The 23,709-nt window shown below is 42.6% G+C and overlaps 1 protein-coding gene across 1 annotated transcript in view; it reads right to left on the reverse strand.

The window, feature by feature from the left end:
• Positions 1-3,564: 3,564 nt before the first annotated feature.
• Positions 3,565-23,709, reverse strand: part of B4GALNT2 (beta-1,4-N-acetyl-galactosaminyltransferase 2) — a 63,683-nt gene continuing 43,538 nt past the window's right edge. The window contains 7 exon segments of the mRNA XM_059907701.1: positions 3,565-4,724; positions 5,397-5,616; positions 7,257-7,397; positions 8,131-8,234; positions 8,237-8,317; positions 20,093-20,179; positions 21,214-21,394. Of these exon segments, the coding sequence (XP_059763684.1) occupies positions 4,519-4,724; positions 5,397-5,616; positions 7,257-7,397; positions 8,131-8,234; positions 8,237-8,317; positions 20,093-20,179; positions 21,214-21,394 (1,020 nt within the window). The 3' untranslated portion in view covers positions 3,565-4,518.

The following is a 23,709-nucleotide window of genomic DNA, read 5'->3' on the forward strand; positions in this document are numbered from 1 at the left end:
GCCAGACCTCAGGAAAGAACCAGAAGGCCGCCAGGAGTCTCTCATTTCAGCTCCTTTTTGTGCTTATGTTGAATTCTTTTCTCACTGCAGACTGGCTTTCTCTGCTCCCCGATCTGCACAGTAAGGGGCTGCCCCGCTCCTCCCGAGTGTGATGCCTGCCATCTAGCCACCCATATAGAGCCCCACTGGATGTTCTCAGGCCCAATTCAAATTCCAAGAGAGACAATCTGCTTGGCTATTGGTACAGCTTCTCTTAATCCAATATATTTTGACTAGGGAATGGAGGCACACACTCTCTGGGTAGTTGATCTATTCCTGGAGAAGAATTCTTGGAGAACTGGCTCACAGTTTAGGCAAACACCCTCCATTTTAAGAACTCCTCCCTGCTGGAGTAGAAGGTTCCAGTTCTTGGGACAGGGAAGAGGATTTTCCTGGAACCTACCGATGGTAACCACAGCACATCACAACAGTCCCTGCTGGGGGATGTTTTAGGATGCTACAATTGCCATGAAAGCACACACCTTTATCTCCCTGTCTCAAGAATGCAAGAAATTCATCAGGAAGGCAGACATTTTTTTTTTTGGAACCAGGCCTGGGACAAATTAAATATTTGTCTAAATATTTAATTTACATTTTAACTATGTTTATATATTTAAATATTTAAAAGCTATAAAAACTGAAGCTAGCAAATTGTTAAAATAAATGTTCTATCCTCTTACCTTGACAAATATATCTTTAAAAAGGCAAAATCCAAAATATTGTAAAGCTGTGATTTTTGCAGTTACTTTATTTTCCCCCCTTTTTAAAAAAAAATTTTTTTTTTTTGGCCATGCCCTGCGGCATGTGGTATCTTAGTGCCCTAACCAGGGATTGAACCTGGGCCCCCTTCACTGGGAGCGTGGAGTCTTAACCCCTGGACCACCACGGAAGTCCCTTTTGTAGTTACTTTAATTTTTAAAAATTTAAGCCATTAAATATTTTTATAAAAATAATTACAATTTTTGCATTCAATAACCACTTAATTCCCAGTGTAAAGAATTGGTATTGGGACTTCCCTGGTGGCACAGTGGTTAAGAATCCACCTGCCAATGCAAGGGACATGGGTTCGTGTCCTGGTCCGGGAAGATCCCACGTGCTGCAGAGCAACTAAGGCCAAGCGCCACAACTACTGAGCCTGCGCTCTCAGCCCGCGCACCTAGAGCCTGTGCTCCACAAGAGAAACCACCGCAACGAGAAGCGCACACACCGCAATGAAGAGCAGCCCCCGGCACCCCCCACCCTACCGCAACTAGAGAAAGCCCACGCGCAGCAACTAAGACCCAATGCGGCCAAAAATAAATAAATAAATAAATGAAAAAGAATTGGTATCACACTTCAAGCATGATACATCTAGAACTACATGTATAACAATTAGAGTAATAAAAATTGCTTACTATTTTTATTTATTTTTTAAAACTATTCAATTTGGAATGTTTATTTTTGGCACGAGGCATTGAGGACTCTTTTACATTAAAAATTAAGGTAAGATCTTACACCAATAAAGATCTATTTAAAAAAAAACCAAAACAAAATGTCTCATAGTAGCTTGTTCAAAGATCTTTGCTTACTATTTTTAAATGTTCTTAAGCCACACGTGCAATTGTTGTGAACAGCACACTAATTTTCTAGTACTTTTGGAACCATGAATTGAAAGGCAAGAAAATAGATACTAGGTAGTGGGCAAGACTCTATTGCTCTTTATGTTATCTGAGAGGAAGAATCTGACAAATTTAAAAATGTGTCTTTTTCTTTTACCTAAGCACTTTGCTGCTCAAATCTTACCAGCATTCCAAAGCACTGTCCACAGACTTGCAGTGCGTTTACCTGCAGTCGCCTTTTGTTTTGAGAACATAGGGCAAAAGGAATGGAGAGGGCTTCCCTGGAGGCGCAGTGGTTAAGAATCAGCCTGCCAACGAGGGGTACATGAGTTCGAGCCCTGGCCCGGGAAGATCCCACATGCTGCGGAGCAACTAAGCCCGTGCGCCACAACTACTGAAACCCACACGCCTAGAGCCCATGCTCTGCAACAAGAGAAGCCACTGCAATTAGAAGCCCACGCACTGCAATGAGGAGTAGCCCTTGCTCGCCGCAACTAGAGAAAGCCCGCGTGCAGCAACGAACACCCAATGCAGCCAAAGATAAATAAAATAAATTTATTTTCTTAAAAAAAGGAACGGAGAAACCTTTCTCTGGAGCCTGAACAGTGTTTAGTCCCAAGAGGGGATATTTAGGGAAACAGGTTATGCTGTGCCAGTGCTAAGCACTAGATCCTGAGTGACAGAGATGCTCAAATGTTCATCAGTAAATACATGTGTTTGTTCTTTTCCTCCAGTTTTATTGAGATATAATTGACCGACAGCACTGTATAGTTTAAGTAGAGCATAATGATTTGACTTACATACATCATGAAATGATTATCAACATAAGTTTAGTGAAAATCTATCATCTCGCATAGGTACAAAATTAAAGAAATAGAAAAATAATATTTTTTCCTGAGATGAGAACTCTTAGGATTTACTCTCTTAACCACTTTCATATATTACACACGGCAGTGTTCGTTATATTTATCATGTTGTACTTTATGTCCCTAGTACTTATTTATCTTATAACTGGAAGTTTGTACCTTCTGACCACCTTCATCCAACTTTGCCTTCCCCCACCCCCTGCCTCTGGTAACCACAAATCTGATCTCTTCTGTCAGTTTGTTTGTTTTATTTATTTGGTTGCGCTGGGTCTTAGTTGCGGCGGGCGGGCTCCTTAGTTGTGGCAGGCGGGCTCCTTAGTTGTGTCATGTGAACTCTTAGTTGCGGCATGCATGTGGGATCTAGTTCCCTGACCAGGGATCGAACCTGGGCCCCCTGCACTGGGAGCGCGGAGTCTTAACCACTGCGCCACCAAGGAAGTCCCTGTTTGTTTTTAACATCTTTATTAGAGTATAATTGCTTTACAATGGTGTGTTAGTTTCTGTTTTATAACAAAGTGAATCAGTTATACATATACATGTGTCCCCATATCTCTTCCCTCTTGCTTCTCCCTCCCTCCCACCCCTGTTTGTTTGTTTTTGAAGTAAATACATGTGTGTGTGATATGCAGGGTTCTCTAAAGCACAGGATCCAGGTAGGAGCTCGTCTATGCCTGGGTCTAAGGACAGTACTGAATGGAGCAATCCAACATCGTCCCCCTATATAGCTATGGTGTTGTACATAAAATACATACTATTGCACTAAATGATTATGCGTGTTAAAGTTATAAAAACTTTAGCAATAGTATGTTTATGACATACACAATGGAATGAGGTATGTGCTTTATTCCTGTTTGGGAGAATAAAAAATGATTGCCAGTCTGTATTCGTATCTGAGAAATGCTAAATTGAAGTTAAGCCAATCTCTTTACAGCAGGACTTCTCAGAACCTTGAATATACTAATGTGAATTGCAACTGTCCAAGAGGGAGATAGGGCGTGCAGTATTTTTCAAAATTATTTGACCACCAAAACATTTTTCATGAAGTTTTATTAATATCTCACAGACACATTTTCAGAGATCCTGAACTACCCTAGGCCGTCTTCAGGAGGAAAGAGTAGAAACCAAAAGGCAGAGCCAGTGCAGCACTGGGAGAATCTGCTGACTCCCAAGATAACCTGCCTCATCATGATGGCTCCGCTCTGTAGATGACATGGGTCTTGAGTGGTCAGCAACTGAACTCAAGGCCCTGGTACTTAGTGGCTTGGCCGCTGCACTTACACTGTTTATCATGGCACCTCAGCACAGGGTCCAAGTTCAATCCCAAGCATTCTGGAACCTGTCTTTATGATAGGGATTCTGATGCCAGGGAAACCTTTATTCCGGCAGTGAGTGGACTACCCCAGTGATCTCATCCCTCCAGCCGCCTGCATCCCATCCATGCGCCGGGCTCCAGGTGAGCTGACTTCCCAGAGCTCTCCTCGCCTGCCTGGTCCGCCTCTCATCCTCTGATCCGATTCCACTAGTGGACCGAACTGAACCAGGCTGCCACCTCCTCCAGGCAAGGACCCTGGGTTATTCGCATTATTTGAGTCCACAAGGTAGGACCAAAAAACTCTGTGGATGGTAGTGATGCTGGAGATGACCTGTGATATAATTTCCACCAAATAACCCTCAAGGACCCAGCAGCCATCTTTTTGACTGAGGATACCAACCCATCATATACTCTTTCGTGTGAGATGAAATGAGATAATGTGAGATACTATATGTACAAATGTTTCATAAATGGTAAGACATCATACAAACAATAATGAATACGGTCTCCATTGCCCTGATCAGTGATTCGTCCATTTCTAATGACCCTTAGCTTTTGATTGATATTTCCAGTACCTGAGCCAGACCCATCTGCCCTGTCCATCTTATCTGGAGTTCAAATTTTGATAGCCCATCCACCAGTTCCTGTGTTTTAGATACCTGCAACAGGTCAGCCTAGCGCTTTTCCAGTGCCCGGACAACCTTTATGTGGCACATTGGAGATGGTTCTTGAAGTAGTGGAGAGCCAGCTTGAACTGGACCTGAGCTTTGGTGTTGGTCCGGTATACGTTGTAGCTCTTCTCCAGGGCTGCGAGCTCTGGGTCCGCCACTGGAGAACGGGGCTGGTGACCTACAATCACATTTGAGCAGGACCCCACAAGCAGGCTCCCGAGCCCATCAATAAAGAACTCTGCCAAGAGAGGGAAAGTGCAAGAAGGAAATGTGAGCTTCCGCCAGAGACCCAGGGCCATACTGCAGGTCTGGGAGGAGAGTCAGGGGGAGGGGACACAGTTTATACCCCTGGGGAGCTTCCGCCCCCGTGAAGCCACCTGCCCAGGCTACTGAGTTGGAAGGACAGACAGTGATATGGGTAGAGAGACACAGATTGGCTTCCAACTGGACGGAACTGTGGACTCCAGGACTGAGGGGAATGAGAGGGGAAGTTCACCAGCTGCAGTTAAATAGGAGAGGATGTCTGGGAAAGGAGGAGCACCAGCAAGGTGGGTAAAGAGGGAGGGGCCAGAGCTGTAGGGAAAGGAAGGGGAAGGGTGTCTCGGAGAAGCAGAACAGCCTGGGGGAGACAAGAAGGCAGAGAGTGTGGAGGGAGGCAAGAGAGACCACGAGCTCTCCATTTTAGGGAGAAAGGGTGAGCTCCCCATTTTGGGGAGAAAGGGTGAGCTCCCCATTTTGGGGAGAAAGGGTGAGCTCCCCATTTTGGGGAGAAAGGGTGAGCTCCCCATTTTGGGGAGAAAGGGCGAGCTCCCCTGAGCAGTGGCACACGGCCCTCCCTCCTTGGGAAAAACCAGGCTTCTGAGATCAGTCCACAGCGCAGCTCCCTTCCTCACTCTTCCAGCCTCCCCACCTGAGTGAGCCACTCGCTGCAGGCGGGCGTCGAAGCCAACTCTTTGGAGCCGCTCTGTGTGGGCCAGGAAGAAGTTGACAACACCACTGGTCACCACGCAGCTGGGGAAGCCGTGCAGGGGCCGGAAAGATCCTGACCGCCGGTGGAGACAGTCCCCATTCTCACTGTGCTCCAGGAACAGCTTAAACCGGAACATGTTTCCAAGCACGCTGCCGCCTACCTAGCCGGTGGGCAGAGAAATCCACATTAGAGAATAGACTCAATATCCATGTCAGGATGTCAGGAAGCCTTACTGGACTGAACCTCAGTTATGACAAGAATCACACCCTTTATCTACCCTTCATACTACACTTACACCAAGTCCAAAGGGCAGACAACTCTGCTCCGTTTACCCTCCAGCAAGCTCACTCTTTCCAGAAGGTGACTCACTCCCTTCCAGTACACGGAGTGGTGTTTAGGTGCAAGTGAGAGGCAGCCTGCTCGTGCAGGGGTCCCTACGTGGACTTCCTGCAGCCAGTAGTTTGCCTCAAGCTGCCTTCCTCCCATTCTCTGCTCCTGGCTCACCTCTCTGTGCTGCCTGTCCCTGCACTCGTGGCAGATGCATGCATCTAGCTGTTGGAGCCCGAGCAAAACAGGACAAGCAATTATATCTATTCCTGAACCATCATAATCACCCAGGGTGGCACAGCAGTCTGATTGTCTGCCATCACCTGTCCTTTACCTCCCCCCTTAGTAAATGAACCCTCTTGAGTTTTAACTGGACCAAATTAAAGTCTAGCCAATTACCCACAAAAGATGAAATTTTCCCACTTCCCTTGCAAGGTCTGACCATGTGTCTTAAGTCCTGGCTGAAAGGATGTGATCTAGAACAGATGTCTGCAACTTTTATAAGAGAACTTCTTGTCCTTCACTTCCCCTCTCCCCATTTCTTCCGACCATGCAGCTGAGGGCCACAAAGATGGACAAACAACGGGGAAGGAAGCTGGTCCAGGATGACCCTGGAAGGAGAGTTGAGTGCCAGCTTGCATTCTTACACGGGCGGGAACTGCACCTTCTATGTCATTTACGCTATTGTGATTGGGTCTCTAGAGACATCTTAGTCAAGCCAGATGCTTTGGGGACTGTCCACCTGGAGTACGAAGTAACTGTGGTCACTGTGCTACTTCTTATACATTTTCTTTCTTTTTAACAGTTTTATTGAGCTATCTTTGACATATTAAAATTGTATATATTTAAGGTGTACAGCTTGATGTCTTGATATATGTATACATTGTGAAAAGATCACCACACTCAAGCTAATTAACAAATCCATCACCTCTACATAGTAATCTCTGCAAATTTCAAGAATACAACGCAGCATTATTAATTATTGTCACCTTCTTCTTCTCTTTTCTATGTGTGAGTTGACTTTTGATGTTTTTGTTATTTTTTTTAATGTCCTTAAGGCCACATAGTCTTTTACAGCCTTGTGCCATTTTCATTTTTGTAATGGTGTGTGCCAGGGCCAGAGCCCCGCTCGCTTTCTCCGGCCACTCCAGGGAGGAAGGTAGAAGTAATAAACACACCATTTTAAAAACAGAACAACGGTGAGTTTTGGGCGCGGGTGTTGGTGTAATTTACTCAAAGAAAAGTAAGAATAGAGGCAGAAGCAGAACTCGCATATCTGATTCCCGCGTGATGGCCTCAACCCCAGAGCTGTGCTGCATCACCTCCTGCACCGGGCCCTCCCCCGCCCCTTCCGCCCTCCCTTCTCTCTTTCCCTCTCCTCTTCTTTCGCATACTTTCCTCTCTTCCTTTCTCCTCTCCTTCCCCTCTCGCTTGTCAGATTGCAATGGGGTAGAACCAGCAACTCTCCCTTACCACGTCCAGTTCCGTCTTCTCTAGGACATCCACCAGCACCTCAATCTTGGTCTTGTCGTTGAAGAGAAAGTCATCGTCCACCCAGAGAACGTATTTGGTGGTGACCTGAGATATGGCCAGGTTCCTACCAGCAAACCAGCCCTGTGAGTGGAGTGAGGTTAGATGGTGGTTGCCTGCCCTGCTACATATCAGCGTCACCTGGGAGCTTTCTCAGTTCCCAGCAACCAGGCTGCACCCCAAACAGTGGCCGAGAACCTCTGGGTTAAAGGGAGTCCATGTCTCAGAGACACTGGGAGAAGGACGGACTCTGTGGATCAAAGACTGAGACAAAGGCAGAAAGTCCTTCCTTGGCCCCGTGGTTAATATGGACCGATGGAAGTCCCCTTTCACCCGAGAGAGTCTCTGTGGCTCTCCCGCCCTTTCCCCTCATGCAGCCTGGAAGCTGTTGGAGGGGGGCACTCTCCGGTACGTGTAATATCCACTATCCACTTCCTCCTGCGTGTGCTTGCAAGATGGTGCATGGGGGAGAGAGCCGCTCCAGCGAGGGGGGAATTGTAGGGATGAGAGGTTTCTCCGCTGTTGGACCTGCACGTCAGGAAACCTTAGACTGTCAGACACCTCAAGTCACTTAGAAGGACCTCAATCAATTTCCACACCAAGTGTGAGGAGAGGCTGATTAACCACCCTGCTAATGCAGAAAAGGGAGACTGACCTGATTTCTCTGTGAATTTGGAATCAGCAAGGGGACTCCCCTCCCATGCCAGGACGCTGCTGCCTTGGGAAGGCCACTGAAGCAGCCCCATTCAGGGCAGAACCAGATTGTGGGCCCCCTTGTCCCGGGATCCAGGTGTCTCCCCATCTGGGAAGGACATACCTTCCCATAAGGCATGGTGTAATACTCCACATGGCTGTCATTAACTTTCAGGGGCTCCTTGCTGTCATCAGCCACGATCATGGTCAAGTCTGGGTAATACTCAAAACGCTCTGGAGCATGGTCATGAGCTTGTGGGGACGGAGGAAAGTTTTGGTGGCAATGGTCACCAGGTCTCTGAGCTTCCTCTCTGAGCAAGAAAGGGTAGATGTCAGAGCTCTGTCTTCGGGAAACCTCACTGTCCTGACCTGCATCATTCTGGGGGCACGTGGGTCATCTGGTGCGGTGGGGTCGGCTGAAGTTAACGCATGCTGAAAGCTACACCCTCACCTATTGTTTGTGGGTGAATGCAACAGAATCCGACTGCAGAGCCACTTCTCAGAATGACAGAAATCAGAAATCATTCCATAAACCCTTTTCAGTACATGCTGCACCATTACCCAGCTTCTCCTGGGTCTGTGGGAGTGAGTGGAAATGAGACAGGGAGACAAGAGTACAGCCATTTTGGAAAAAGACCGGTCTTGGGTAAACAAGCCTTGCAAACTAAAGAACAAAGGCCCTGGGGGCCCGAGTCCCAGAGGAAAAAAACCAGACTCACAGGAATAAAAGATTAACTTTATCTCTGTGCCACTAACAGTATACCTAGTTGCCACAAGACAAGAAGCTCAACTGTAAATTTTAACCTAATCTGTTCCTGGGCTTTCTTACAGAAAATTCTCCTGCATTTCTTCCCCCTCACAGAAGCACTCCCTACTCCTGACAGCCACCATGGAGTCACCTGCTGCTGATCAAAGAAGTTGGATGATTTCTGGAAATTATCCATGATCACGAGACAAACCGTCCCTTCTGTTATAAAAGCAACTCTCCCCTTCTACTCGGGGAGCTGGCACTTTTTCCCTGCCTTCTCTCTCTTTCTTTTTTTTTTAAATTTTTTAATTTAATTTTATTTTATTTTTTATACAGCAGGTTCTTATTAGTTATCCATTTTATACATATTAGTGTATACACGTCAATCCCAATCTACCAATTCATCCCACCACCACCAGCCCCCGCCACTTGGTATCCATATGTTTGTTCTCTACATCTGTGTCTCTATTACTGCCCTGCAAACCGGTTTATCTGTACCATTTTTCTAGATTCCACATATATGCGTTAATACACGATATTTGTTTTTCTCTTTCTGACTTACTTCACTCTGTATGACAGTCTCTAGATCCATCCATGTCTCTACAAATGACCCAATTTCGTTCCTTTTTATGACTGAGTAATATTCCATTGTATACATGTACCACTTCTTCTTTATCCATTCGTCTGTCAATGGGCATTTAGGTTGCTTCCATGACCTGGCTATTGTAAATAGTGCTGCAATGAACATTGGGGTGCATGTGTCTTTTTGAATTATGCTTTTCTCTGGGTATATGCCCAGTAGTGGGATTGCTGGGTCATATGGTAATTCTATTTTTAGTTGTTTTATTTTTTTTAAACATCTTTATCACGGTATAACTGCTTTACAATGGTGTGTTAGTTTCTGCTTTATAACAAAGTGAATCAGCTATACATATAGCTGATTATATATATATCCCCGTATCTCCTCCCTCTTGCATCTCCCTCCCACCCTCCCTATCCCACCCCTCTAGGTGGTCACAAAGCACCGAGCTGATATCCCTGTGCTATGTGGCTGCTTCCCACTAGCTATCTATTTTACATTTGGTAGCATATATAAGTCCATGCCACTCTCTCACTTCGTCCCAGCTTACCCTTCCCCCTCCCCGTGTCCTCAAGTCCATTCTCTACGTCTGTGTCTTTATTTCTGTCCTGCCCCTAGGTTCTTCATAACCTTTTTTTTTTTTTTAAGATTCCATATATATGTGTTAGCATACGATATTTGTTTTTCTCTTTCTGACCCATTTCACTCTGTATGACAGACTCTAGGTCCATCCACCTTGCTACAAATAACTCAATTTCATTTCTTTTTATGGCTGAGTAATATTCCACTGTGTATATGTGCCACATCTTCTTTATCCATTCATCTGTCGATGGACACTTAGGTTGCTTCCATGTCCTGGCTATTGTAGATAGTGCTGCAATGAACATTGTGGTACATGACTCTTTTTGAATTATGGTTTACTCAGGGTATATGCCCAAGAGTGGGATTGCTGGGTCATATGGTAGTTCTATTTTTAGTTTTTTAAGGAACCTCCATACTGTTCTCCATAGTGGCTGTATCAATTTACGTTCCCACAAACAGTGCAAGAGGGTTCCCTTTTCTCCACACCCTCTCCAGCATTGTTTGTAGATTTTTTGATGATGGCCATTCTGACCAGTGTGAGGTGATACCTCATTGTAGTTCTGATTTACATTTCTCTAATAATTAGTGATGTTGAGCAGCTTTGCATGTGCTTCTTGGCCATCTGTATGTCTTCTTTGGAGAAATGTCTATTTAGGTCTTCTGCCCATTTTTGGATTGGGTTATTTGTTTTTTTAATATTGAGCCGCATGAGCTATTTATATGTTTTGGAGATTAATCCTTTGTCTGTTGATTCGTTTTGCAAATATTTTCTCCCATTCTGAGGGTTGTCTTTTCATCTTGTTTATGGTTTCCTTTGCTTTGCAAAAGCTTTGAAGTTTCATTAGGTCCCATTTGTTTATTTTTGTTTTTATTTCCATTACTCCAGGAGGTGAGTCAAAAAAGATCTTGCTGTGATTTATGTCAAAGAGTGTTCTTCTTATGTTGTCCTCTAAGAGTTTTATAGTGTCCGGTCTTACGTTTAGGTCTCTAATGCATTTTGAGTTTATTTTTGTGTGTGGTGTTAGGGAGTGTTCTAATTTCATTCTTTTACATGTAGCTGTCCAGTTTTCCCAGCACCACTTATTGAAGAGACTGTCTTTTCTCCATTGTATATCCTTGCCTCCTTTGTCATAGATTAGTTGACCACAGGTGTGTGGGTTTATCTCTGGGCTTTCTATCCTGTTCCATTGATCTATGTTTCTGTTTTTGTGCCAGTGCCATATTGTCTTGATTACTGTAGCTTTGTAGTATAGTCTGAAGTCAGGGAGTCTGATTCCTCCAGCTCCGTTTTTTTCCCTCAAGATTGCTTTGGCTATTCAGGGTCTTTTGTGTCTCCATACAAATTTTAAGATTTTTTGTTCTAGTTCCATAAAAAATGCCACTGGTAATTTGATAGGGATTGCGTTGAATCTGCAGATTGCTTTGGGTAGTATAGTCATTTTCACAATACTGATTCTTCCAATCCAAGAACATGGTATATCTCTCCATCTGTTGGTATTATCTTTAATTTCTTTCATCAGTGTCTTATAGTTTTCTGCATACAGGTCTTTTGTCTCCCTAGGTAGGTTTATTCCTAGGTATTTTATTCTTTTTGTTGCAATGGTAAATGGGAGTGTTTCCTTAATTTCTCTTTCAGATTTTTCATCATTAGTGTATAGGAATGCAAGAGATTTCTGTGCATTAATTGTGTATCCTGCAACTTTACCAAATTCATTGATTAGCTCTAGTAGTTTTCTGGTGGCATCTTTAGGATTCTCTATGTATAGTATCATGTCATCTGCAAACAGTGACAGTTTTACTTCTTCTTTTCCAATTTGGATTCCTTTTATTTCTTTTTCTTCTCTGATTGCCATGGCTAGGACTTCAAAAACTATGCTGAATAACAGTGGTGAGAGTGGACATCTTTGTCTTGTTCCTGATCTTAGAGGAAATTCTTTCAGTTTTTCACCGTTGAGAATGATGTTTGCTGTGGGTTTGTCATATATGGCCTTTATTATGTTGAGGTAGGTTCCCTCTATGCCCACTTTCTGGAGAGTTTTTATCATAACTGGGTGTTGAATTTTGTCAAAAGCTTTTTCTGCATCTATTGAGATGATCATATGGTTTTTATTCTTCAATTTGTTAATATGGTGTATCACATTGATTGATTTGCATATATTGAGGAATCCTTGCATCCCTGGCATAAATGCCACTTGATCATGGTTTATGATCCTATTAATGTGTTGTTGAATTCTGATTGCTAGTATTTTGTTGAGGATTTTTGCATCTATATTTATCAGTGATATTGGTCTGTAATTTTCTTTTTTTGTAGTATCTTTGTCTGGTTTTTGTATCTGGGTGATGGTGGCCTCATAGAATGAGTTTGGGAGTGTTCCTTCCTCTGCAATTTTTTGGAAGAGTTTGAGAAGGATGGGTGTTAGCTCTTCTCTAAATGTTTGATAGAATTCACCTGTGAAGCCATCTGCTCCTGGTCTTTTGTTTGTTGGAAGATTTTTAATCACAGTTTCAGTTTCATTACTTGTGATTGGTCTGTTCATATTTTCCATTTCTTCCTGGTTCGTTCTTGGAAGGTTATACCTTTCTAAGAATTTGTCCATTTCTTCCAGGTTGTCCATTTTATTGGCATAGAGTTGCTTGTAGTAGTCTCTTAGGATGCTTTGTATTTCTGTGGTGTCTGTTGTAACTTCTCCTTTTTCATTTCTAATTTTATTGATTTGAATCCTCTCCCTCTTTTTCTTGATGAGTCTGGCTAATGGCTTGTCAATTTTGTTTATCTTCTGAGAAAACCAGCTTTTACTTTTATTGATCTTTGCTATTGTTTTCTTTCTTTGTATTTCATTTATTTCTGCTCTGATCTTTATGATTTCTTTCTGTCTCCTAACTTGGGTTTTGTTTGTTCTTCTTTCTCTAGTTCCTTTAGGTGTAAGGTTAGATTGTTTATTTGAGATTTTTCTTGTTTCTTGTGGTAGGCTTGTATAGCTATAAACTTCCCTCTTAGAACTGCTTTTGCTGCATCCCATAGGTTTTGAATTGTCATATTTTTGTTGTAATTGGTCTCTAGGTATTTTCTGATTTCCTCTTTGATTTCTTCAATGATCCCTTGGTTATTTATTAACATATTGCTTAGCCTCCATGTGTTTGTGTTTTTTACGTTTTTTCCCTGTAATTGATTTCTAATCTCATAGCGTTGTGGTCAGAAAAGATGCTTGATATGATTTCAATTTTCTTAAATTTACTGAGGCTTGATTTGTGACCCAAGATGTGATCTATCCTGGAGAATGTTCCGTGCACACTTGAGAAGAAAGTGTAATCTGCTGTTTTGGGATGGAATGTCCTATAAATATCAGTTAAATCTATCTGGTCTATTGTGTCATTTAAAGCTTCTGTTTCCTTATTTTCATTTTGGATGATCTGTCCATTGATGTAAGTGAGGTGTTAATGTCCCCCACTATTACTGTGTTACTGTCAATTTCCTCTTTTATAGCTGTTAGCAGTTGCCTTATGTATTGAGGTGCTCCTATGTTGGGTGCATATATATTTATAATTCTTATATCTTCTCCTTGGATTGATCCGTTGATCATTATGTAGTGTCCTTCCTTGTCTCTTGTAACATTCTTTATTTTAAAGTCTATTTTATCTGATATGAGTATTGCTACTCTAGCTTTCTTTTGATTTCCATTTGCATGGAATATCTTTTTCCATCCCCTCACTTTCAGTCTGTATGTGTCCCTAGGTCTGAAGTGGGTCTCTTGTAGACAGCATATATATGGATCTTGTTTTTGTATCCATTCAGCGAGCCTGTGTCTTTTGCTTGGAGCATTTAATCCATTCACGTCTAAGGTAATTATCGATATGTATGTTCCTATGACCATTTTCTTAATTGTTATGGGTTTGTTTCTGTAGGTCCTTTTCTTCTCTTGTGTTTCGCACTTAGAGAAGTTCCTTTAGCATTTGTTGTAGAGCTGGTTTGGTGGTGCTGAATTCTGTTAGCTTTTGCGTGTCTGTAAAGCTTTTGATTTCTCCATCGAATCTGAATGAGATCCTTGCCAGGTAGAGTAATCTTGGTTGTAGGTTCTTCCCTTTCATCACTTTAAGTATATCATGTCACTCCCTTCTGGCTGGTAGAGTTTCTGCTGAGAAATCAGCTGTTAACCTATGGGAGTTCCCTTGTATGTTATTTGTCATTTTTCCCTTGCTGCTTTCAATAATTTTTCTTTGTCTTCAATATTTGTCAATTTGATTACTATGTGTCTCAGCATGTTTCTCCTTGGGTTTATCCTGCCTAGGACTCTCTGCACTTCCTGGACTTGGGTGGCTATTTCCTTTCCCATGTTAGGGAAGTTTTTGACTATAATCTCTTCAAATATTTTCACAGGTCCTTTCTCTCTCTCTTCTCCTTCTGGGACCCCTATAATGCAAATGTTGTTGCATTTAGTGTTGTCCCAGAAGTCTCTTAGGCCGTCTTCATTTCTTTTCATTCTTTTTTCTTTATTCTGTTCCACAGCAGTGAATTCCACCATTCTGTCTTCCAGGCCACTTATCCGTTCTTCTGCCTCAGTTATTCTGCTATTGATTCCTTCTAGTGTATTTTTCATTTCAGTTATTGTATTGTTCATGTCTGTTTGCTCTTTAATTCTTCTAGGTGTTTGTTCTTTAATTCTTCTAGGTCTTTGTTAAACATTTCTTGCATCTTCTCGATCTTTGCGTCCATTCTTTTTCCGAGGTCCTGGATCGTCTTCACTATCATTATTCTGAATTGTTTTTCTGCAAGGTTGCCTATTTCCACTTCATTTAGTTTTTTTTCTGGGGTTTTATCTTGTTCCTTCATCTGGTACATAGCCCTCTGCCTTTTCATCTTGTCTATCTTTCTGTGAATGTGGTTTTCATTCCACAGGCTACAGGATTGTAGTTCTTCTTGCTTCTGCTGTCTGCCCTCTGGTGGATGAGGCTATCTAAGAGGCTTGTCTCCTGCCTTCTCTCTTGTGCACAAACTATCTCTTTTAATAAAAAGCTCTGCGTGCCTAAGAGTCTTGCGGAAGCGATATTCATTTCTATGGTACTGCTGCTGCCCAAGAATCTGGAAAGGGCTCAGTAACAGAAAGAGTCATGTAAATCATGTTCAAGAGCATGGCAAATGAATCCTCTCCTACCTTTTCTCTTCTCAGGCCACATGATAAGTTTGGTTCTTTTGTTATAGTAAAGAGAGAATCAGGGGCCTGAATTACCATAGGAGGTGGTCAAGGTAGGGCACTCCCGGCCAAGTTGGTGGTATAGCATTTTGCTTTGAAATTCCGTATTGTTCCAAACACATAGCAATGATAAAGAAAAATGTAGACATAGCCATGCTCAAAAATAGACAACATTTTTTCCAAGAACAGAAATCAACAGCCGTGAGCAGAGCTGGAGCTGGGCTTGCTGCAATCTGAGGTCAGAACAGGAGAGGAGGCTGGGAGGCCGAGTCTAAGTGTTAATGGAATAAAAGTGTCTCATAAAGTATGTGGGTCCACAGCCAGGCGTTTTGTTAGAAGCCGTGGACTGAAGCCAGGCTGCACTCCCTCCATCTCTCACCACATACTACCTGCTGGGCAAGGAACCCCAATCAGCCATCATCCCTGTACACACCTCTGGGTGCAGAGATGACACCACATCACAGCCAAGCCCTATGCCAAGCCACCCTCAGGCCCAGCAACTGGCTCTTCAGTGACGCCAATATCACTAGGGGACAGGGACCCCCAACACTCCAGTATAAAATGATGGACTAGGAATCTTGGCTACTGGGAGTAGAAGCAACTGTAAAGCTGTGAGATGGGAACACATCAGGAGAGAGAGAGAGAGAGGAAAGAGGGAGAAAGAGGGAGAGAGGAGAAAACGAAACAAACAAGCAAAAGCCTCCTACTCAAGATGAGCCACCAGCAAAAATTCCAAGACACTCAAAGAAAACTACAGCCAGCAAATCTACCCTGCGCAGTGTCTATCTACAAAATAATAGAGGAATTTGAAAAGGATTTAAAATGAGAATGTTTAAAATCTTTAAAGTGACAAATCACAGAATCACATATATGAAAAAGAAAATATGGAACAAAAACAGGCATAAATGAAATGAGAATATTTAGATATGAAACCAACTTAAAATTACTGAAGATAAATGTAAAGAACCAAAAGGGAGACGTGACTTCAGATATTTAAAATTTTTTTAACAAACATAAGAGAACGCTATGAACAACTCTATGACAAAAAAAAAAAAAAAATAGGCAATTTACATCAAATTTAAGACAACTTTACAGAAACATTTAAAAAATTGACTCAATGTACATACAGATCAATAACCATTAAAGACACAGAACTGATAATTTTAAATTTCTTCCCTTTCTCTCACTCCTTCTCATCCACATTCCCATCCTTAACCACCTTCCCCAAAACTTGGACAAAAAAAAAAAAAAAAGACATAAGGATCAGATAAGTTTTAATAAAACTCCAAGAGATGTATTATTCCTATTTTATTACAATTCACTTCAGCAAACAGTGAAAAAAGGAAAGCTATTCAAGTCGTCTTACAAGACTTGTATAATAATATTGACAACAAAATTGGGCAAGGACATTACAGGAGAAAATAGTCTCAGTTTTGAATACAGATGCAAGAATCCTACATAAAATTGCAAAAAATTTAATTCAGCATTTAATCAACTAATACATTGCAATCAAGATGGGTTTATTCCAGAAATACAAGAACAATTTCAACAGCAGAAAATCAATCAATGTAAGTCACTACATAAACCCAATTAAAGGAGAAAAATTATTTCAATGGGTACAGACAATTTATCTGATAAAATTCAATACTCATTCATATAAAAACTCTCTGCAAGGAAATAGAAAGTAGAAATAGAAAAATTCTTAGTAGCAGTAATAGAAGGAAAGGGACATCCCTGGTGGTCCAGAGGTTAAGACTTCGCCTTCCAATGCAAGAGGTGCGGGTTCAATCCCTAGTCGAGGAGCTAAGACCCCACATGCCTCGCAGCCAAAAAACCAAAACATAAAACAGAAGCAATATTTTAACAAATTCAATAAAGACTTTTAAAAAATGGTCCACATCAGAAATAGAAGGAAAGAAGGAAACTTTCTTACCCTGACACATCTACCACCCTCATACCCAGCAAACATGAATGGTAGAGCATTCGAATGTTCTTAAAGTCAGGAACAAGCAAAAGTGCCTGCTACCACTGCTATTATTCAACACTGTACCGGAGATTTTAGTAAAATGCAGTAAGACAAGAAAACTAAACAAATGATAAGAACTGGAAAAGAAGAGACAAAAATCATTATTTGTTCAAGAGACTCTTCGTTAAAAACAATCACTAATATGAGAGCAAGAACGATGCTGCTTGTAAGTTCAACATTCAAAAATCACTAATGTCCTATATACCAACAGCAACCAATTAAAATGTAGAAGAAAAAGATCCAATTTATAAAAGCAATTAGAAATATAAAGTACCTAAGACTAAATCCAATAAAGTGTGCAATTCCTTTACAAATAAAACTACAAAATAAATTATTGAAGAACCTATGAAGAGACTACGACATGGAGATTATAATATGGAGAGGTATACCAGATTCATGGTTGGGAATATTCAACTTCATAAAACTGTCAATTCATCTCTAATTAATCTACAAATTCTATGAAATTCTCATCAAAATCTCAAGGGATTTTGGAGGATCTTGATGAGCTGATGCCAAAACTCTAATGAAAAAGTAAAAGACCAAGAAGAGCTGAGAAAATTTTGCTAAATGAAGTACAGTCATCCTGAAGTATAGAATTTATCCCCACTAGATATAAAACCTGTTATAAAGTGTATGGAAACATTGTGGAATGAGCGCAAGGATAAATAGATCAATGTGACCTAAGAAAGGTTCAGACCCCTGCATGCATGAAAGTGGGTGTGTGAGGGGCCGGCTGTACAAGCAGGAGGAGGCTGGACCACTAGGTCTGTGGTGGTGGGACAATAGGCTCTCCATACACAAAAAATTAGGTCCTCTTCACATGCCACACGTAAGTATCTAAATGTAAGAACCAAACATGTGCAACTTTTGAAAAAAATACAGGAGAGTATCTTTATGGCTCCAACGTAGGGAAGAATTTCTTGAATAAGGCACAAAAAGCAAAAGCTAGAAAAAAACCAAGGAATCAATTTTATTAAAGGATAAAGCTTTATAATAACAAAAGACCCCGAAGCAAAATTAAAAGACAAGCCATGGACTGACAAAAGGTCAGAAACTAGAAGTTCATGCCATACAATGTAACTTTTATGAGAAGTTCAAAAATGCATTGTACCACACTGTATATGCTCTGTGTGTGTGTGTACACGTGTGTAAGAATAGAAATCTACATATTAAAATGTACAAAAACAGGGAAAAGAAAGATCATGACTGCTGGAAGAAGGGAGGGGAATAAGATTGTGGTGATTTCCATTTTATCGGTAACACTTTATCTTTAAAACAAATCTGAAGCCAAAAAAGCTTTTTTGTGAACTCCTTGTACTTATTTCTTTTATTTTTGAGAAAGTTATGATGTTAAGCCCATACTTTAAATCCCTCTCCATGGATACTTAATACTATTACTTTAAAATAACAATTTATATTTTGAAAAGAATCTATTTGAATAGATTACATTTTGACTATATAGGTAATACAGTAAAAAAATGTCAACTGTTCAAAATTCTAAATGTATTGAAAGTTACACCATGAAAATACTTCTTCCCATCCCTGTTCCCAACTACTTGGTTTCTTCCCAGGAGTTTACCAGTATTACTAATTTCTTGTTTATTTTTCTGTAATCAAGCAGTTATGTCTTCTTTCCCCCTTCCTTTTTACAGAAATGGTAGCTTACTCTTTACTCTTTTCTGTACATCTTCAAAAGCATTTTGTATCAGAATAAAAACCTTCCTGCTCCTGTTTTCCTCCTCCGTCCTTCTGAATGGCACTGCGTGGCATTTCATTATACCGATGGACCACACTTGATTTAACCAGTGCCTCCCACTTTTAAGGTTTTTGTCATTGCAAACAATGCTGCAATAAATACCTTCAAACAAATGTCATTTCACACAGATGTAAGCATCTGTAGGATAATTTCTAGAAGCCACATGATAAGTGGCTGGACCAAAGCACATATACATTTAAAATGCTGATAGACAGGACTTCCCTGGCGGTGCAGTGGTTAAGAATCTGCACTTCCACTGCAGGGGGCGCGGGTTCCATCCCTGGTCAGGGAACTAAGATACCACTCACAGTTTATGTTTCCCCACTCCTCCAATACAATATGAACGTAGTTTTCATTTGCAATTTTCTTAGCATGAAATTGAGCATATATTTTAATGGCTAAAAGTATTCTTGAATTTAACTTTTTGTGAATTGGCTTATTCTTTTCTTATTGTTCTTTTCTTATTGATATTCTTTTCTTATTGATTCACAAGGGCTCTTAAGTAAAATTAGACTTTCGACTTTAATGTGTGTTGAAGATATTTTTTTCCCAATTTGTCCTTTGTCATTTGACTTTGCATATGGTAAGTTTGTCATAAAAACATTAAAAATTGTTATGTATTTTATGTTTTTAGTCTTTTCCTTATGGCCTCTGGGTTTTGTGTCATATTTAGAAAAGTCTTATACTCCAAAGTTTTTATTTATTTATTTATTTGTCTGCGCCGCACAGCATGTGGGATCTTAGTTCCTGGACCAGGGATCAAACCCATGCCCCCTGCAGTGGAAACACAGAGTCCTAACCACTGGACTGCCAGAGAAGTCACTCCAAAGTTATTTTTTAACTCCACGTTTTTTTCTAGTACTTAAAAAAAAATAGATATTTGCCTATTTGGAATTTATCTTGGTATGAGCTGTGAGATAGATTCAACTTGTTCTTTTCCACATAGTTACACAGTTATCCTGCATGATTTCTTGAATAATCCATCTTTTCTCCCTTTAATTTGAAAAGCTTCCTTTATCACATGGTAAAATTCCAACATGTCTATTTCTCGATTTCTAATTTGATTCCATTGATGTATCTATTCCTGCTCCAGTACCACTCTATTTTTATAATTCTCCTCCTCCTCCATCTCAGACGGGATCCCTTCTGAATCTCACCAATATTCTATAGGACCCACCATGAAGCTCCAGGGACAAGGGCCTTACCTGGTCCAGGGTCATATAACTTGGGCATAACAGGAAGGCGGATGGTCACTGGAAACTTGGCCACTGAGGACTTGGACTGCAGACTCACTGGAGAGAGAAATAAGGTCAGGGCGGGTGCACTGTGTCTGGGTCACCCCCCACGCTGCCCGGGAAGCTGACGGGATGCGGGAGTGGACCGGTGGAACGAGACTGAAGACCGCATGGTCTATGGCATCCCGCCTCATAACCTGCTGTGCATCCCTGGGGCAACCAGCTGATCACCTCCGAAACTCACATTTCCTCCCCGTGAGAATCTGTCGGGTAAAGTGGGCTTGGAATCAGAGGGATGGATTAAGTTTGACTTTGCCTTGTTATCTGAAATTCCTTGGGTAAATCACTTCACCTCCTTCTCTATCTACAAAACCAGGATAATACTACCTGCCCCATTTTATACCTCACAGGGTCATTTTGTGATAAGAAATGTTTGAAAATCTGAAGGTGAAGAGAACTCTGCCTCTAGTTTGTGCTCATGGGAAATCTGTCCCACACTTCATTTTTTCTGTTGGTGTCCTGGGAATGCACCCTGTGTAGCCACTCAAAATGGGAACGGGTGCCTTTAATTCATCCAGAAAGAAACTGGGGCTGCCCTGACGGTGGCAGGAGTTGTTCTCCCAGGAATTCTGGGGACGGGAATGGGGACTGGGATGGGAGGAGGAAGACAAAGCCACTGACCTGGGGGCTGCTAGCTCCCCACATCCCTCTTTCCTGTTAGTGCCCAGGACAAGATACTGATGCATAGACTGCCCCCCATCTACTGCAGCCAAAATCTTCAGCTTTGCTTGCTACTGAGAATGAGGAACAGAACTGGATGGTTTCTAGGGGCACAGCATGAATGATCTGTCTTCATGGAGAGCGGAGCAGGCATTTTGCCTGTCCTTTCCTTCAAGTCACTCTATGTGGTCAATGGCAACGTGGGGAATAGCACTGGGTACAGTAATTGGGAAGTTAGGTGTTTAGAGTTAGAAACAGGAGCCAGAGAGGCAGGCTTCCTGGAGGAGGAAGACTTTGAGGGCCTGATGGTGTTTTTCTGGGTCCCTAAGCATTTTGGACAGGTCCCTAAGCATCAAAGGACAGCCTCTCACCTACATCCACCCTGTAGCGCTGATACTCTGTGCTTGTGTATGTCACGTGCTGGAGTATGAAATTCAAAAGCTTCTGGTTACTGGTCGAAATGTTCAGCTGCTTCTGGCCTCTGCCCTGCACCACACTGTCTGGGATGTCAGCGAGGGTGTTCAGTGTCCCCAGAGAAGCTGTCAGGCTGACCTAGGGTGGATGAGATAGAAAGACGAAATGCAAAGAACAGCACATACCCAGAATGGCCAGCAGGGAGCAGAGCGCATAAACACGAGAGGAGAAGGATCACGGGTGCCCCTGAAACCTAGGGTCTGGCTCTGCGGTTGCTGCCCCAGCCCCAGTAAAGAAGAATCAAGTCCTAGGACCTGGTGTGTTCAAGGGCCATTTCTGAAGCATTCTTATCTCTTGCCTTGCAGGATACCATTTTCTTCCTACCCCGGCTGCTTGCTTGCTTGCTTGCTTGCTTGCTTATTTACTTATTTGTTTGTTTGTTTGTTTATGGCTGCATTGGGTCTTCATTGCTGCGCGCGGGCTTTCTCTAGTTGTGGCGAGCGGGGGCTACTCTTCGTTGCAGTGTGCAGGCTTCTCATTTCAGTGGCTTCTCTTGTTGCTGAGCACGGGCTCTAGGCACGCGGGCTTCAGTAGTTGTGGCACATGGGCTCAGTAGTTGTGCTGCACGGGCTTAGTTGCTCCGCGGCATGTGGGATCTTCCCAGACCAGGGATTGAACCTGTGTCCCCTGCACTGACAGGCAGATTCTTAACCACTGCACCACCAGGGAAATCCCATGGCTGCTCCTTTTGAATTCTGTTTGCCGACTCCTCCTTATCTATCTGACCTCCAAAGAGAGTTTTTCAGGGTTTGGTTCTGCGTCCTCTTCCCTTCTTAATCTACACCTTCTCACTAGAGGAGGCGGCAGCTTAAATACTATTCATATGCTGATGGTTTAAAAATGTACATCTTCAGGGACTTCCCTGCTGGTGCAGTGGTTAAGAATCAGCCTGCCAATGCAGGGGACAAAGATTCGATCCCTGGTCTGGAAGATCCCACATGCTGTGGAGCAACTAAGCCCGTGCGCCACAACTGCTGAGCCTGTGCTCTAGAGCCTGTGAGCCACAACCACTGAGCCCACATGCCACAACTACTGAAGCCCGTGCGCCTAGAGCCTGTGCTCTGCAACAAGGGAAGCCACCGCAATGAGATGCCTGCGCACCGCAATGAAGAGTAGCCCCCGCTCGCAGCAACTAGAGAAAGCCCGCGTGCAGCAACGAAGACCCAACGCAGGCAAAAGTAAATAAATAAAATAAATAAATAAAGTAAATAATTTTTTTTTTTTTAAAGTACATCTTCAGCTCCTATCTTTCTGAAATCCAGCTGCCTGGTTGGTTGCTCTGCTAGGAAGTTTCACAAGCAGCTCAAACTGATATCTTCAAAACTGAACTATGTTTTTTTCTCGATAAACCTGTTTTCCACCCCGTCCCTGGCTCTCCTGGCCTTGTGAATGGCACCTCCACCCACTCAGCTGTTCCAGTCCCCAAATGAAGTCATTCTTGTCCTGCTCTTTCCCCCACGCCTACAGCCAATCCATGAGTGAGTCCTGCCTGGTCCACCTTCAACATGTAGCTAGAATCTGTCTGCTTCTCTCCATCCCCACTGCTACTCTCTTCCCTTGCCTTCTTGTCTTCTGCAACAGCCAGTTATCTTTAGGAAAAGTAACCTAGATTATGTCATTCCTGCTGAAAACACTTTAGTCATTCGAGAGATACTTTCTGAAATCCAAACTACAGGCACTGGGAAAAGAGTAGTGAATAAGACAGACTCCCTTCCTTCAAGAAGCTTATAGTCTAGTGAGGAAGAGTGGCAATAAGCATATCATGACATATATAAAGTAATTCAGGTATGATAAGTGCCATGAAGAAGGTAACACACACACACACACAAAAGAAGGTAACACAGAGTAGAGACAAAGTGACAAAGGTGTAGGGGGCAGCGGCGGTGAGGGTAGCTGCGGGGGAGGTGGCCAGAGGCGCCCTCTGGAGGACAGAGCAGCTTTGCTCAATCACCACCCATTACAGCCTTGTGTGGCATGCAGAAGGGGGAAAACTAAAACTATATTTCCCACACTCCTTTTCAGTTAGGGTTCTGGATGTGATTTACATCCCACCCCTTAGACATACTTGCATAGACCTTGATTTGGAGCTATCTTAAACGGGAAAGAAGGGCAGGCCACAGAGCATCCACCTTGCTGGCGCTGACCCGAACAGAGGCAACACAGCCCGGCTGTGGCGGCAGCTTCCTCTTGTAGCTGAAGGCAGCAGCACCCTTGGTGGCCCAGTGTTCTGGAAGTCCTCCCTGGAACTCCAGCTACCCCACGGCTGGAAAATTCATGACTTCTATAGGCACCCTTCCCCCTCTCCCCACCATGGACTCACGTCTAATATTTAATCAAGATAGAGACTCTGTCAAAATCTGAAACCAGCTACCATGGGGGGAAGAGGGCACAGG

This window comes from Balaenoptera ricei, chromosome 20 (genome assembly GCF_028023285.1).
Source record: "Balaenoptera ricei isolate mBalRic1 chromosome 20, mBalRic1.hap2, whole genome shotgun sequence".
In the NCBI taxonomy this organism is placed as follows: Eukaryota; Metazoa; Chordata; class Mammalia; order Artiodactyla; family Balaenopteridae; genus Balaenoptera; species Balaenoptera ricei.